Raw genomic sequence first — 14,358 nt, 5'->3', positions numbered from 1 at the left:
CACACACTCTATAGCTCATTCAGAGCAGCAAACATGGAGCTGGAGGCAGCAAGGGGAAACTGATTGATTATTTTGGAGAGGCTCTGGATAAAAATGCTTAAGCGAGTCAGGTGCCTACCACCCACGGATTTTCTGTGCACTTGGCAGATGTCTGCATTGCATGTGAAATTTAGGGTCTGGAAAGTATTTTTGTAGATTTTGTATGCATGAAGTAATAAAGGAGCTGAACTAGGACTAAACAAGTTACCAAAACAAAGAGTCAAGTTACATTATACCATAAATTTCTTTATTTTTGTTACCGGAGTTGTGTACTTTTATTAAAAGGTATCGATCTAGCGAAACACTTGCACATGAGTCAAAGTCACTGCACTAGCAGGGTTACTCGTGTGGTGAGAATCAAGCACAGATGTGAGTGACAGTGAGTAGGTGCTACAGCTTACAGTCAATATATTTGTGATACGTTTTCCAAGAATTCTTAAATAGTCTAAAATAGGCAAAACCACACTGTGTTTTCATGGTAAATTGGCACATTTGGACCACAAGCACTTTTGACACTTTTTGCCTGAGGTGACAATGAAAACCACGGACTTCCGAGGAGCTGGATTCTCACTGTGTGGGATCTGCTCCTCTTAGGAAATACAGCTGTGGAAACTAGGCTCGTGTGTTTTAGCAGTGAATAGAGTAGCAAATTTTCAGATCTTAGCCTTACAGTAACAGCTTCTAGGAGGAAGGTAGCAATTGAATCAATATGGTTTTAATAATACTAGAGAAAATTCTTTTAAGAAAATTGTAAGGCATTCTTCTGCAGTAGATCTGATCATCACTGACCAGACCTAATTTCAGTTTAGGTCTTAATGCAATTAGGGTTTAGTATAATGGATTAACTTTTGTATAAAAGGCATACACAAGTCAAGTACAAGTATTGCTAAATTAACTCCTCATACAAAGTATACGCATAATGCACTGTAAACAACTTCTTATCTTAGGTGCTTTAGTTTCCAGGCTGTAATAGTTGCTTGTCATCTTTGGTTAATGCAAGATTTTGTCTGGTCTCAGGAGATCCACTACAACAGCTGAACTCCCACAAACTGAATCTTTGTCCATTCCCTGACTCCACATACTTCAAAGAGCAAATGTTTTGTTCAAGCGGATCAATGTGCAAACCAAAACAACCAAGTGAACTGTGGTTTTTATGCTGCTGACATACAAACAGGTGCACATGTACATTTAGGTGTACATTAATGTATCTCCACGTATGTGCACATCCTCCCCAGCTCTGTCCCAGGAAGCACCTCAGCCAACAGATGCAGAGAGCATCTGCCACAAGGCCATCCAACTGGGATGATGCCATCACACACATACAACTATGGATTTCTACAGTGAGCACAAGGATTATTTTGATCTTGACTGCATATGGACCTGTAGAAAGATGGAAAGTCCCGTGTCTCTCCAATAAGCAGAATCAGTTGCTTGGGCACAGTCTCCTCACTTTGAATGGGTCAGGTTCCTCCCCACGCTGCTGAAACTGTGTTCCAAACATTCCTGCCCCACTCATCAGTACCACTTCATTACGTGGCAGTGTAATTGGAAAATCCACTGGCTAGTCTCAAAAGCTAAACCAGTTTCTGATACAGAGAAGGTCACTTAAATCCAGTGTCAGTCTGCAGGTTTGAAAACTAGTCCAAAATATCCAGGAACTGAACTCTATTACAAGTTGCTCTAAATATTACTGAAAGGTTCAAGGGGGGTTTAGAGAGCAGTGGAAGGGGTGTGTATAACTGCGTAAGAAAACAAAGCAATTAACTGATCTTTCTGCATCACAGAGAACATTCTCCAATAGCATTTGTACACGTATCAAAACTGGTAATTAATCATGTAAGTTAAGTACTCAGTGCATCATCTAAATTCATCTTTTTGCAAGGGCAGGACTTTCCCTGACTACTCTGTAGCGTTTTGCTTATTTCTAAATGTCTTTATGAACTCCACAGGGAGACTATTTCACAGGTTCATGGCTATAAAGCTTTTCCTGATTACACTTGGCTCTGTTCCCCTTACTTGCAATATTTTCATTTCTAGCTATTCCCTGCAACTTCTTTTGTTATCACAACTGGTAGGAAGCTTTTTTCTTTTTTTTTTTTTTTCCATCTGTAAAGGAAAGGGTTCACCAAATGTGAGGAACAGGGAACTTGTCAGCACCATGCAAGGGTCTGGTTCTCAACAGTAACGTTCATGCCATGTCATGGGTGCAGCCATGGCAGAGTACCAGATGTTTTCTGATGGTGAATGTACCTAATTTGTGGCTTGGCAGAAAATTTCATACTTCAGTCCTTAGAGCAAAGAACTGAAATTTAGACATGCATCAAAAGTGGTTCAATTCTTTAAAGTTGCTGAGCAAGCACTGTTCTCATGGACTTCATCAGGAGATTTAGGCCACCTAGAAGTTGTTATACATGGATTCTGCAATCCATTTTAACTTTCAAATACTGGCATTTTTGACCAATGTACTTTTCCTTCTCTACAGTCAATTGAGAAATGAAACACTTGGACATGTTCCAGGCAAGAGATCCTTATGTATTCCCTTGCTGAGCAGCCAGATACCTTACAGCATTTCTAATACCCCATGGAGTCCTGGCAGTGCCCCAAACCCATGGTGAGACTTGGAGAAACTGCACACCTGATCTACACATCTTCCCTGAACTCATCCCAAACTCAGCCTGACCACCAACCCCCTCTGACCCAGAGGAGACAATGCTGCCCAGGGCCTCGGGCTGCTGTGGCTGCCATGCACCTGGCTTGCACAGAGGGGTGAGACACGAGAAGAGGGCCAGGCCTTTCACAGAGTAGCAGGACCCATTGCCAGGACCCACCCACATCCTGACACTTCTCCAGTAGAGAGTGGGGTGGTCGTAGCTCAGGTACAGTTGTATCAGCATTGCCTAGAATGCCAGTAGACAATAAATACTTCACCCTTTGCCAAACCTTCAAGAGTCCTGAAGACTCAGGATGAAACTACATAAGCACTGAGACAATAAAACTATACTTCGGACCAGCCAGTCTCTCTTTAACTTTCTCTATAACATCTCAATAGAAAACAAGCCATAATCTATAGTAAACATAAAAAAATGACAGACTCACAAAAAAAAAAAAAATTACACATTCACAAAATAATTATATAATTTTCTTGTTGATCACTGAATTAGTGTTTATAATTTGGTGAGATCGTCCTGTAGCCAGTCTGTGATCATGGCAGCCATCTCCTTGCTGGCATCGAGCACGAAGGCGTGGCGGAGCCCCTTCTCACAGAGCCGAATGTCCCCGTCTGGAAAATCCATTTTGATCTCATCGTAGTAGTGCTGTGGACACCAGCTGTCTCCAGTTCCATAGTAAAAAATCAGCTAGAAAGAAACGCATATCAAATAATCAGTATGGAAAGTTACTGACAGAGCAACCAATACAATTGTTTGGAAATAAGTAATGCATCAAATCCTGAGATGCACTGTGAGGAATAGCAGATTGGTACTTCTTGGTTGTTTCTACATCTGCAGATATGATAACAATTAAATGAAGACAATATGAAGACAATTAAATGCTGTGCAACTCAGTTTCTTCACCTACAAAACTGTGGAACACAATGCAGGTTTAACTCTGAAATCAGAAATCTCCTGAAAGCCTGGCTGACTTAGTAAATTTCTTATTATGGCTCAAAACATTGAGTTGTCAATGGAGTCCACCCCAAAGCAGCCCCAGGATATTTGTTTTCCATAGCTGTTAGCAGTTTTCTGTGTTAGCTTTCCAGCTATTTAAAAAAAGCAATGACCAGGCACATCTTCACCTATATTAGGTTGCTCAAATCTCCATCCAACCTGACCTTAAATGTTTTCAGGGCTGAGGCATCTCCACCACCTCTCTGGGCAACCTGTGCCAGTGTCTCACCACCCTCATTGTAAAAACACTTCTTTCTTATAGCTAGTCTGAATTGATTCTCTTTCAGTTTAAAACTACTGCCCCTTGTCCTGTTGCAACAGGCCTTGCTAAAAATTTTGTTCCATTTTTCTTACAGGCCCCTTTAGGTACTGGAAGGTGCTCTAAGGTCTCCTGGAGCTTTCCCTTCTCCAGGCAGAACTGTCCCAACTCTTCCTTGTGAAGTGCAGCCTGTGTGGAGTGCAGGCACCTCCTAAAGACCAACAAACAACTTTCTTCTGTATTGTAACATGGAACTAAAATTCTGAAAAAGTCCATTTTGTTTTGATCTTGCCCAAATAACCTTGGCTGGTGACATACATGAAGCAGGTGCTACCTGCCCTAGAGCCCACCTGACCACAAAAGTCGTAAATTCCAGGAAAATACCATTTTCAGGGAAGTGCCTTTTTTGTCAGAAACAATGAATGTCACATTTCCCCAAGCCATCGTTTCTCCTCATTTTCATCTCGACTTTGCAAGCTATAGCTATGCTTTTCAATTTCTATAAAGTATATGAGTGAAAAGTAGTTTTCCGGGAGAGAGTAAAAACCTATAGATTTCAGACTGTGCAAGAACAAGATAAATGGGGAGCACTCTTCATGTTTGAATGCAGGTACCAGAAGGATGCTGATTGCTCAACACATCACACACAGCTTGGCCCAATTCCATTATTTGCATTTGTTTCATATTTCATTTTTGTACTTCAGTGAATTATTGAGTAATGCTAACATAAATTAGAGGACAAGAAGTTTTCCTTTCATCACAAATATCTTCAATTCCATCATTTTTGTAGCCATGTGGAATATAAATAAATGGACCCACTGGGGTAGAGGTGGGCTAAGAGCCCAGACTGCATTTCACAAACTATTACACGGTTTTGTCTAACTCACTTTTGTCTTGCTGAAGTTTGCCCAAATCTTGTACATTACTGACTATTGGCTATATCCAAAGTATAGTATCTCAGCTGCACAGACACCAACCCCAGTTATACTTCTATTTATGTACAAAACATAGAACATAAACCATCCCATGTTAACAAACATTATTGGTTTCCTTTGTCACTCACTACTTGCTGAAAACAAGGTGTATGTAGTTCTAGCAGAAAATTTCTTTTGATTTTGCATTCAATTCATCAATCACAAGATATCACACTACCAAAAGTTCTTCAGAAAAGCCAATGTAAAATGTCCAGATGCATTCAGGGCTTTTGGAAGCAAAACATCTGACCAAATTATGTTTAACCCTGGGCTCTATTACCAACAGAAGAGTATGAAACTGAGGGGAAAAAAAGCAACGGAGCAGCTTCAATTTAACGGAGTAGTCCTTGAAATGATTAGATTTTTTGAAAGGCAAGTCACAGAGACACATCATGATCATTTAGAAAAAGATGAAAAGCCATATACAGTTACAAAGGTGGATAAAATACTTGGCTTAGTCTGCATGGACTGTGAAATGGGCTGTCCTCCAGGTAGGGTTGTAAACTTGAGAACTCACAGATTTGAAAATGCCTAAATAGAAGATTTATTTGCATTCTTAGCTTGCCCCTGGTATATCTGCATTACAGTTTAATCTTTCACTGCATGATCCAAAGGATCCTTGATTCACTCATTCCACTGACAAGATGACATTCAGCTGATGAGCTGCTATTTGATAGTATTTTTCATTTTAAATTCTGTGTGCGGTCTGAGGATTTATTTACTACATATTTCATGGTTTATAGACAGGATTTATTTTCTTTATGCTCTGCATTCCTCTGGCATACACTACGACAGGATTCACATGCTCACATTTATTAATTTAGTTTTGCAACACCTTAGTGGCAATTTTTATCTTCATTTCGCAGGTGGGGAGCACAGAAATTAATGTCAAACTACACTTATTAATATGAAAGCATGTAGTGTAGAGTGAAACACCTCAAGCTGGTTTTCCAGTGTATGCAGCATTACACAGTATTGACTGTACTCAAAGGACAGCACCCCTGGACTGCTTTTGCAGGTGTTCTGAAACACTGTTTATCTGTCTGTAATACACATTTCAAGGTGTTAAATGAGATATTCAGAAAAATGGGAACAAACTGTGACTATCTGTGAAAAATATTGATGACTTCACCAAGAGCCTATTCTCTTCAAAGTTTAGGTGCCTTTACCATCAGCTTAATTTCAATATGCATTTTACCCCTTCTGGCACAGATGGAGGTTGTACATCCTGCTGTCTCCTCCATTGCACAGCTCTTTTGGTTAATGAAAGAAGAAAAAGGAAAGGGGATGTTTTAATGAAAGATCAGTGCTGAATACTTACACAAAAGGTGTCTGAGTTGAGGTCATTGCTCCCCAGCTGTGAAATGTTTGGTAATGCAACTGGTTTTAGCAGAACCTGTGTGCACAGCCTGCTGGGCTTCAAGGAGGTAAACCAAACCTCAGGTATTTCACATGTGGCACCAACAAGTACTGCCAACAGTGTTAACACCTCTAGATTTGCTGCTTTAGGCCTCTGTTCCTTAAGGTCATGGTGTAATTGAAAAGGCAGCAGTGTCAGCTTCTGGCCAGAGGAGCATGGGACACCTTCCTGCTGGTGTCACATTGGAGGCATCCAGCACAGAAATTAATGATTTAGTTTGAAAATCTATGGTGTGTTTTTGAACCAAATGTCCACTTTGTCCATATTTACCATACTTTGGTTACCATACTTTGGACCACGTGGAGTCCTTCCGACTGAAACTAAAGCAAAGATGCTCTTCAGGATCACACTTAAAAAGCTCCAATCACCAATGGACATTTAGTCAACTGTTGGCCAAAATAATAACCCTCTCAGGTACCTCCACTGGGAACACCAAGTCCTCACCACTTTCTCTCCATCTCTACAAATTCCCTTCTGTTGTTCTGCTTCTGTTCTTAAGGCAAACAAAATAAATGGCACCTACTGAGAACAGGAACAATAAAATTTCAGAAATTTAGGTTCCATTTCTAGCAGAAAATGGCAAAACTTTTACCAACTACTGGTCTTGCTGTCCAGTCATTTGCACACTCTTTACAGGTATGACTTCTTGAGACCTCTTATGGTCTCAAGACTGCCCTACACCTCCTTTGGTTCTTTATTTCAGTTTTATTCTCCCTAGCTCATTATTTCCAATTCCTGCTACTCTGCTTTTGTTCAAGTCCCCTGTTCTTGCCCTGTAAAGTCCAAATTTTAGTCTCTGGGTCCTCCATCTTGTTTTGAGCCCCAACTCCAACCCTAGTTGTTTATTTTCTAGAGCCTCTACTCCCAGCAGGACTGGGTTCAGTTCAGCATAAAAACATCTACATACAGGTACTGTGGTGTTTACATGTCTACCAGGCATCTCAATTTCCACCACACATTGAGGAAAGATAGCCTTGCTTGGGTAGTTTCAAGCCAACTCCTCATATGGCACCAGAAGCCTTCCTTTGGCCAAACAAACAGAGCCTTTGGTTCTTCCTGCCACCTTCTCCCCTCTGTTTACTGCTCTCTCACTAGTTACCTCTTTACTAGCTCAGCATGTGTCTCCTCTACACCGGAATGAGAAGCTTCCCTCTCCAAGCTAGGAATTGCTACCATAAGAAAACTGCATTTTCCCTGAGCTTTATTTGTAGACGTAGAATCCTTTGGATTGAAATAAAACCAGTCAAGGTAGTGCAGACTTGTGTCATACATGCAACTAAGTAAGGTTTGGGTCTGTTATAATCAACTAAGAACAGTTTTTAAACAGATTATTTGGGGAACTTGATTTGATGCTGCAGTTATTTTGCCTGCTTATTTCATGTGCAGGTGTTAGTGTATGTACTCTGTCTGTGCCCATGTCTGCACATCCAAAACTTTAACACAAGTGTTTTATAATTCTGTAATTATTTTCAAAATGCTTCCTTATTACTGGATTATGAGAAAGACTAAGACTGCAATCAAGTTTTCAGTGATCCAGATGTTGGTACAGGGCCTAGGAATCCTGACAGCTACTTGACTGCCATTTATGAGATTAAGGATCTCCTTATCTGCTCTTTGCCTGTATCACACACAGACATGAAATATACCGACTTTAAAATGCCACTCTCTTTCCTAATACATTTAAACAACATAATTTTAGATATACTTAAATAAAAGTTTCCAGAATCCATCTTCCTATCTTAATTTTAACATCAGGAGCTTTGCTATTGCAGCAGGCAGGCAGGAATTATTAACAAACCATGTGTAACCAGAGGCACATGGCATCTCCATTAATGTAGGGAACACTGTCATGCACTGCATGGCCTGCATGGATCTGTAAAGTGCATGTTTTTCTGTGGATGGTGGATGGCTGTAAAGACATCCTGAGTCAGCACAACCACTGCACCAGCAATGGAAAGCTGCTGCCAATCTAAGCATTCAGAAGTGATGAGTCAGGCCCCCAAAATAATTAGACTAGTTTAAAAATAAACAGATTTGCAAAACAATAAATAGGAAGTTATTTCTGGTTTTGCTGTGGGCTTAAACTTTCCAATATTTGCATTTTTTATCTTTTCTGACATGAGGGTGAAAGGATTATCTTTTATTCTTTTGCAATATTGAATGGTGAGACTTCCAGGTATTCCTGACTCAGAAGGGAAATGGCAGCTACCACTGGACATGACAAAGACTTTATGATTCCTCATGCAATATCCTGCTTGCTATGAGTGACTAAAACATGTCCTCTGTCAGGATCTGCTGCTGAAGGCACAGTGAAGGGGAGGTGTGCTGTCTTTGCCAGCCATTTCAATGTTGCATTTGAAAGTTATGCAATTTCTAAACTCCAAAGAGCTTTAAAATAACAGCATTATTCTTAGATGACGATTTACTATTTAATGGCTCAGAAGTATTTTCAGCCTTACCTTCTGTAAAATAAGTCCAAATAGGGTTCTGTCAGCCTCATACCCTGTAATATGGTATGTGTATTCTGACACTGCACAATGATGGCAGCTGCTAAGTAAACATCAGAAGAATCTGAGATTTGTATCAACAGGATGTTTACATTTTAAAGAGTTTCTAAGAAAATAATAAAGATTTCCTGCAGCTGACTCCATTGGTACTTGTTATAGTATGTATGACAGTTCACAGAAGTACTAATTACAGAAAGATTTCTTTTCTGCATCTTCTGTAACTGTCATAGACCAGCACTGAAAAATAAATCAAAAAAGTTAAAATATATTGAATTTTTTATATCTCTCTGCACTTTGGTACATGTTATAAGAACTTTAGGACCTTATGATATGGACAGGCACCGCTCCAGCTGATGGCCAGGAGTGAAGGTCTGATCTCTGTGGATATAAAGGAATGGCACACGTGCAATAGCAAGACTGCACCAGTGTCCTTGTTGAAATCCTTGTCTCTGACACATTCACATTTTATCAGTATTACTCCCACATGCATTCACTGGCTGCTCCAGCAGCTTCTCTCTGGGTGACATCTCTCAACAGTAATCAGTTTATTTGTTCTTGGATGAAAACTATTTTAAAAGGCATTATCCCAGAATTAATTTTAGTCTCAACCAAAGTTTATAGAAAATGACTTAGCTTTTCTGGAATTATGAAAGTGTCTCCACCTTATCCTGCCAAAAGAATAGGATAAATGACATGGGAACAGACTGGTTTGGGACACATTTTTTAAAAATTTGCTTCAGTTGTACTTTGGCTTCTGGGAATTCAAAGAGCTGGCATTGCCTTAGGAAACCCTAAATGCTTCGGGATATAGTTTTCTGAGATACCATCTCTTTCCCTCATGATCTGGCCATGGTTGAGATCAGCCAGCTTGATGGTAAGGTCCTGGGGAACTTGCTTCTCAGCTTGTTTTACCAGAACTGGGTTTTCTCAGCTGTCTAAGGGCAGTGTGAAACAAAATGTTTTCAGTTGGACTCTTTTGAGAAAAGGTAGTTGATAATTTGGGGTCTGCAATGCTCTTCTTAAATACTGACCTGTAGGACTTGCAGCAAAGGTGTAATGGGTAGTAAAAGTGCTTGTGGTGAGTTCATTTAACATAATGTTGGTCAGTGTTTTAAACCAGCATAAAAAAAAAAAACAAACCCAAACCAGCTTCCCTGTCTGGAAAGGAGGTGAAGAAGCATTTTACTATCAGAAAAAATTAGGATGCAATCCCTTAGGTAGGGCCTGATGTAGTGGCTACTGTGCAGGTGATGGCAGGTGTGAGTGCTCTCCCCAGTGTCAAGTATTCAAGAATTCTCACACAGTTTTCATGCCTTTATCAATGTTGAGGCTTGATAAATCAACCAAGGGAAAAGGGCTTCTCTAACTGCTGCAGTTTATTATCAATGCTACTGGCTGCTCTGCACAAAGAGCCATGAGATCAAGAGAGACCACTTTCATTTCCACTTTCTCACAGATAATGATGGGTCAAACTCAATGCAAAGTAAAACTGTGCTTTTAAAAAGGATGCACAGGATTTATCAACAAATCAGGGTGATTAGTTTATTTATATTATCTATGTTACTTTTAAAGACTTAAAAGCATTTTGAGGGTATATATTTAGATGTGTCAGGAACATGAATATTTCAGAAGTCAAGTCTGTATAAATACCAAAATAAAAACAAACAGACCTGAAAACACTATTTAAGCAATACTACTGCTGGGACAGATTCTTCCAACTGTATTTACTGCAAACAGTTTTTCCCTCTGAGTATCAGCCTGACACTGTCTACATTCAGTGGGACTTTATGTAAGGTAAATCAGTCAAACTCCTCTTGCAACAGCAGGATCAGCATCTGGCCATAAAGACAATGCTCCCCAGTGGTGTGCACAGTAGGAGCAAAGACATAAAGGGGTAGCAAGGGGTTCGTGCTAACTTTTAAATGTTCTTCAGAAGGCTGGGGAAAACTGCTGTCTTTGCTCATTGTGTGCAGCACACACCTTATACTCATCCCAAAAATTTTGGAAATTCTTGTCATCACTTCTTTTCTAGAATACCACACAGCACAAATTATGGTAACAGGCACTCAGTTACGAAGTAAATGAAACATCACAGGTAAGTATATTGTAGTACACTGACTTTTTAAAATGCTCAGTGGGATCCTTTTCACAAAGGAGAAAAGCTGCTGATTCCTGATTAGGCATTCTGGGCACTTCAAAGAAAATTTTGTTCTTGTGGTTAAATGACACCAATATCCCCAAGCAGATGTGCAACTTCCCTGGCTTCAATTCTGCACCTCCAGGGAGTGGAAGCCAAAAAGGATGTGAGACCAGCCAGAAAAAGAGGTGTTCTTGGCTAGAGAGAACACTTTACACCTATTCAAAAAGAGTTTTTGGAAGGTTTTTCACAAATGTAGGCAAGCACCTCACTCAGGCTGTGGGCAGGAGAAGTATTTGTAACATTATTTTAAGCACATATCTTCAGATCATGCTCCTGTCACTGGGAATAACTACTAACCCCCATGGATGTCTACAGAGACTCAAACAAAAAGACTAGGCAACATCAAAACACTTGCTTCAGTGGTCAAAATAGTTATTGGTTGCTTAGTTTTAAAAAATTTCTCTAGCAAGGACAATTTTGCAAAAAAAGTCTAGCACTTCTCTGTGGAGAGGAAATATTTCATTCTTCAGCCTTTATTCTAAATCTCTGCATGTTATTGATACTTTTGGAGAACACATTATTTATGGTATTATTGGTGTGATATAAATTTGCACTGCTTTAAATTCTAAATATAACCACTGGAATAAGCAAAAGTAATAAACACAGACTTCATTAATCAAATTATTTCAAAACTGTATTTCTTCCCCACTTAACCATCTATAAGGTCTATAAGCCACCTACAATATAAACTTTTGCGTGAAAATAGATTAATATGTTGATAAGTTTCCATTTTATAACTTTCTTCTCAGACAACAGGTTGGGGTTTTTTTTTCATGTTTGTATCTCTAATTCAGATGTTTCCTGTCTTTTTCCTTATGCAATCAATGCAACTGCTACACCAGGCCACTGGCAAGAAACTCAAGGAACATATAAATGTTTTTGGTTTAACATGCCAGCCAAAAGAATCCTGATTTGCAGTTGGAAGAGATGATTTATAATCTTAAAAAAATGATGAACAACTACAAAAATTTACCGATTCAAGAATTCCTGAAGCCTGTGGAAGCTCTTCAGTGGATTTAAAAGGGCTTTGGAGCACATTCTACAATTCAAAATAGGACTACTGTGTATTACACATGGACTAATGAACCAGATATACCTCTCAATAAACACAAAATCTGAGGGGTGATTATTTTAAGAGAATTTCCTCTGTAAGCACCTCGTTTTACCCTTTCATGCAATTATCTTCTTGCTTTATATAAGGTTATATTTATTATAACAGGTTTATCTGCTTAGAAAAAGACTTAATTAGTAAGTCTTAAAAGAAAGCAATGAACAAGGCATGATGCAAACTTAAAAAGCTAAGTGCTGTAGAGAATCTCTATAAGGAAATATCACTGTCCATTCCAGGCATGCTACTGAATGCCCAATACATCCATTTTCCTCTGCCTTTTAGTTTTTTTAAAATTCTGTTAGTAAAAGCTTCATGATGCTCTGTGCTGACCCATCTTTTAAGAACATGGAATTACACCCACTTCCTTTTGTGCAGGAATTACAATAAACTTCCTCTAGTTCAGTAGTATCTTTGCCTCCAGCTTCTGTTAGGAAAGGGAGTTGGTGTTATTTCAGTGAAAGAACGTAGGTAGCTCAGCTCAGACACGATCAGCTAATAATTAACCTCCAAAGCTGAGGAAATCTTTTATCAGTATCCCTTACCTTATTTGTTTGGATTTTCTGGTTTATCACAACCCCCCATGTCACTGCAACATGAAGCTCAAATTCCTGTACATCCAGGTACTGCTTGATCAGGACAAATAGGTTTACACAATATTTCAAAGGCTCTATCATATATTACTTTCTTAGAAGACAGGTCTCCATCCTCCTCATACAGTTCCACTGCTATTTAATGTGCACAAGTCCTGAATTTAAAAGAGTTTGAGTGAAAAACCTCACTTAATTATCCAAACAATATTCCAGTTCCCATTCTTTCAACATAAATCCAAGCAATTAACTTTGTTAGACTAAGAATCTGCAGTCTGGTGATAAAATTTCTCCTGGTCCCTAGCTAGTATTAATTATAGTTAAACCTGGACACGGAAAGATTGGAATAATTTTGTGTCTCTTCTTTCAGATCACAGAATGCAAATAAGATCCAGAAATAACTTTTCTATTCTGCAGCAGCTGGCAAAGTCAGGTGTTAAGATTGGCTTTTACCATATGATCACAGCGACTACTAAACAGTATAAATTTTTTAAAGTAACAGCTTGCCAGTTCTATAGCAACTTGGACTTTAGTTCCTGTTTTTATAAACTTCCAACCTTTATAAGTTAAGCCCATTTTTATTGTCAATACTCTTCACATTTAACATGATGCCAACTGAAATTTTTCCTTTAATTCTTACATTCCCAGAAATTACTAGAAGATGAAAAAAGGGAAGCATTTAGCTTCACTTTTAGATGTGCTTTTTCTTCAGTGTGCTAATTCTTACAAGCTTGCCTCAGCTTTTTGTTTTCTTGAGTATGTTTGCCACATATGTATGAGGACACAGAAGAATCAACAAAAGAAAGTTAACACAGGTTTTAAACAGCTGCCTGCCAAGGCCATGCTTAGATTGACAGAGTCAACAAAAGCACAGATGGAGCAGACTAGGACACCTGCAAACTCTTACTGTTAGCTATGGGCCTTCATTCAGTACAAGAAATCATATCTTTTTAATGTGATATCATATCACATAATTTCTAATGTGAAGCATCTGATCACCTGAAGTCACTGGAGCTGCAGCTGTGTCACCACCACCATCCCACCCAACAAAGCATTTCTGCTTAACTTCAAGCACAGGTGCTTGTGACTAACATTTCCACAAGCACCTGGAGTCCTGCTCCTGCAGTCTTCACTTTGTACCCTGGCCAACACAGGGACCTGCAGGGCACTGACAGCCCTCACCAGCCCTGCCTGGCCTCCAGCCCACACTTCCTGCACAGGCTCCAGGTTCTCCAGCTCTGTCCTTCTTTAGTCTCAGCCTCCCAAGCGAGGCTGTGGTCGCTGTGGTGTGACTTCAGCCCTGGCCCTGTGTCCCAGACCAACATCAGATCTACACTATACACAGCTTGACACTTGGATGGCTCCCACCTTGAAGCTTCCCTTCCACCATGTCTTTGGCAATCCCTCCTGGATAGACTTTGGACCCATGTTCTAGCCTTGTCTCCACTCCTGTCTCTCCCCCTGACTGGATTCTCTGGAGGGATGCTGGAGCTGTTACATTGATTTGCCTTGTCTGGGACAGTCAATAGACCCTGCTCCTGTGCTCTGCTCAGGTGCTGTTGGACTGCATCCTGCTTGGAGAGAGCACTGCTTGTG

General features: G+C 39.8%; 1 protein-coding gene across 2 annotated transcripts in view; it reads right to left on the bottom strand.

Annotated features, from left to right (window-relative positions):
• Positions 1-264: 264 nt before the first annotated feature.
• The window catches only part of LDAH (lipid droplet associated hydrolase), a 114,788-nt gene continuing 100,694 nt past the window's right edge, over positions 265-14,358 (bottom strand). For both annotated transcript variants that reach the window (XM_021525335.3, XM_085574486.1), the window contains exon 7: positions 265-3,395. In XM_021525335.3, coding sequence (XP_021381010.1) covers positions 3,204-3,395 — 192 coding nt within the window. In that variant the 3' untranslated portion in view covers positions 265-3,203. The remainder of the gene's footprint in view (positions 3,396-14,358) is intronic.

Source organism: Lonchura striata, chromosome 3 (assembly GCF_050655825.1).
Source record: "Lonchura striata isolate lonStrDom1 chromosome 3, ASM5065582v1, whole genome shotgun sequence".
Classification (NCBI taxonomy): Eukaryota; Metazoa; Chordata; class Aves; order Passeriformes; family Estrildidae; genus Lonchura; species Lonchura striata.
Note: the sequence above shows the minus strand (reverse complement) of the source record. Positions and strands in the feature narration are given on the sequence as shown.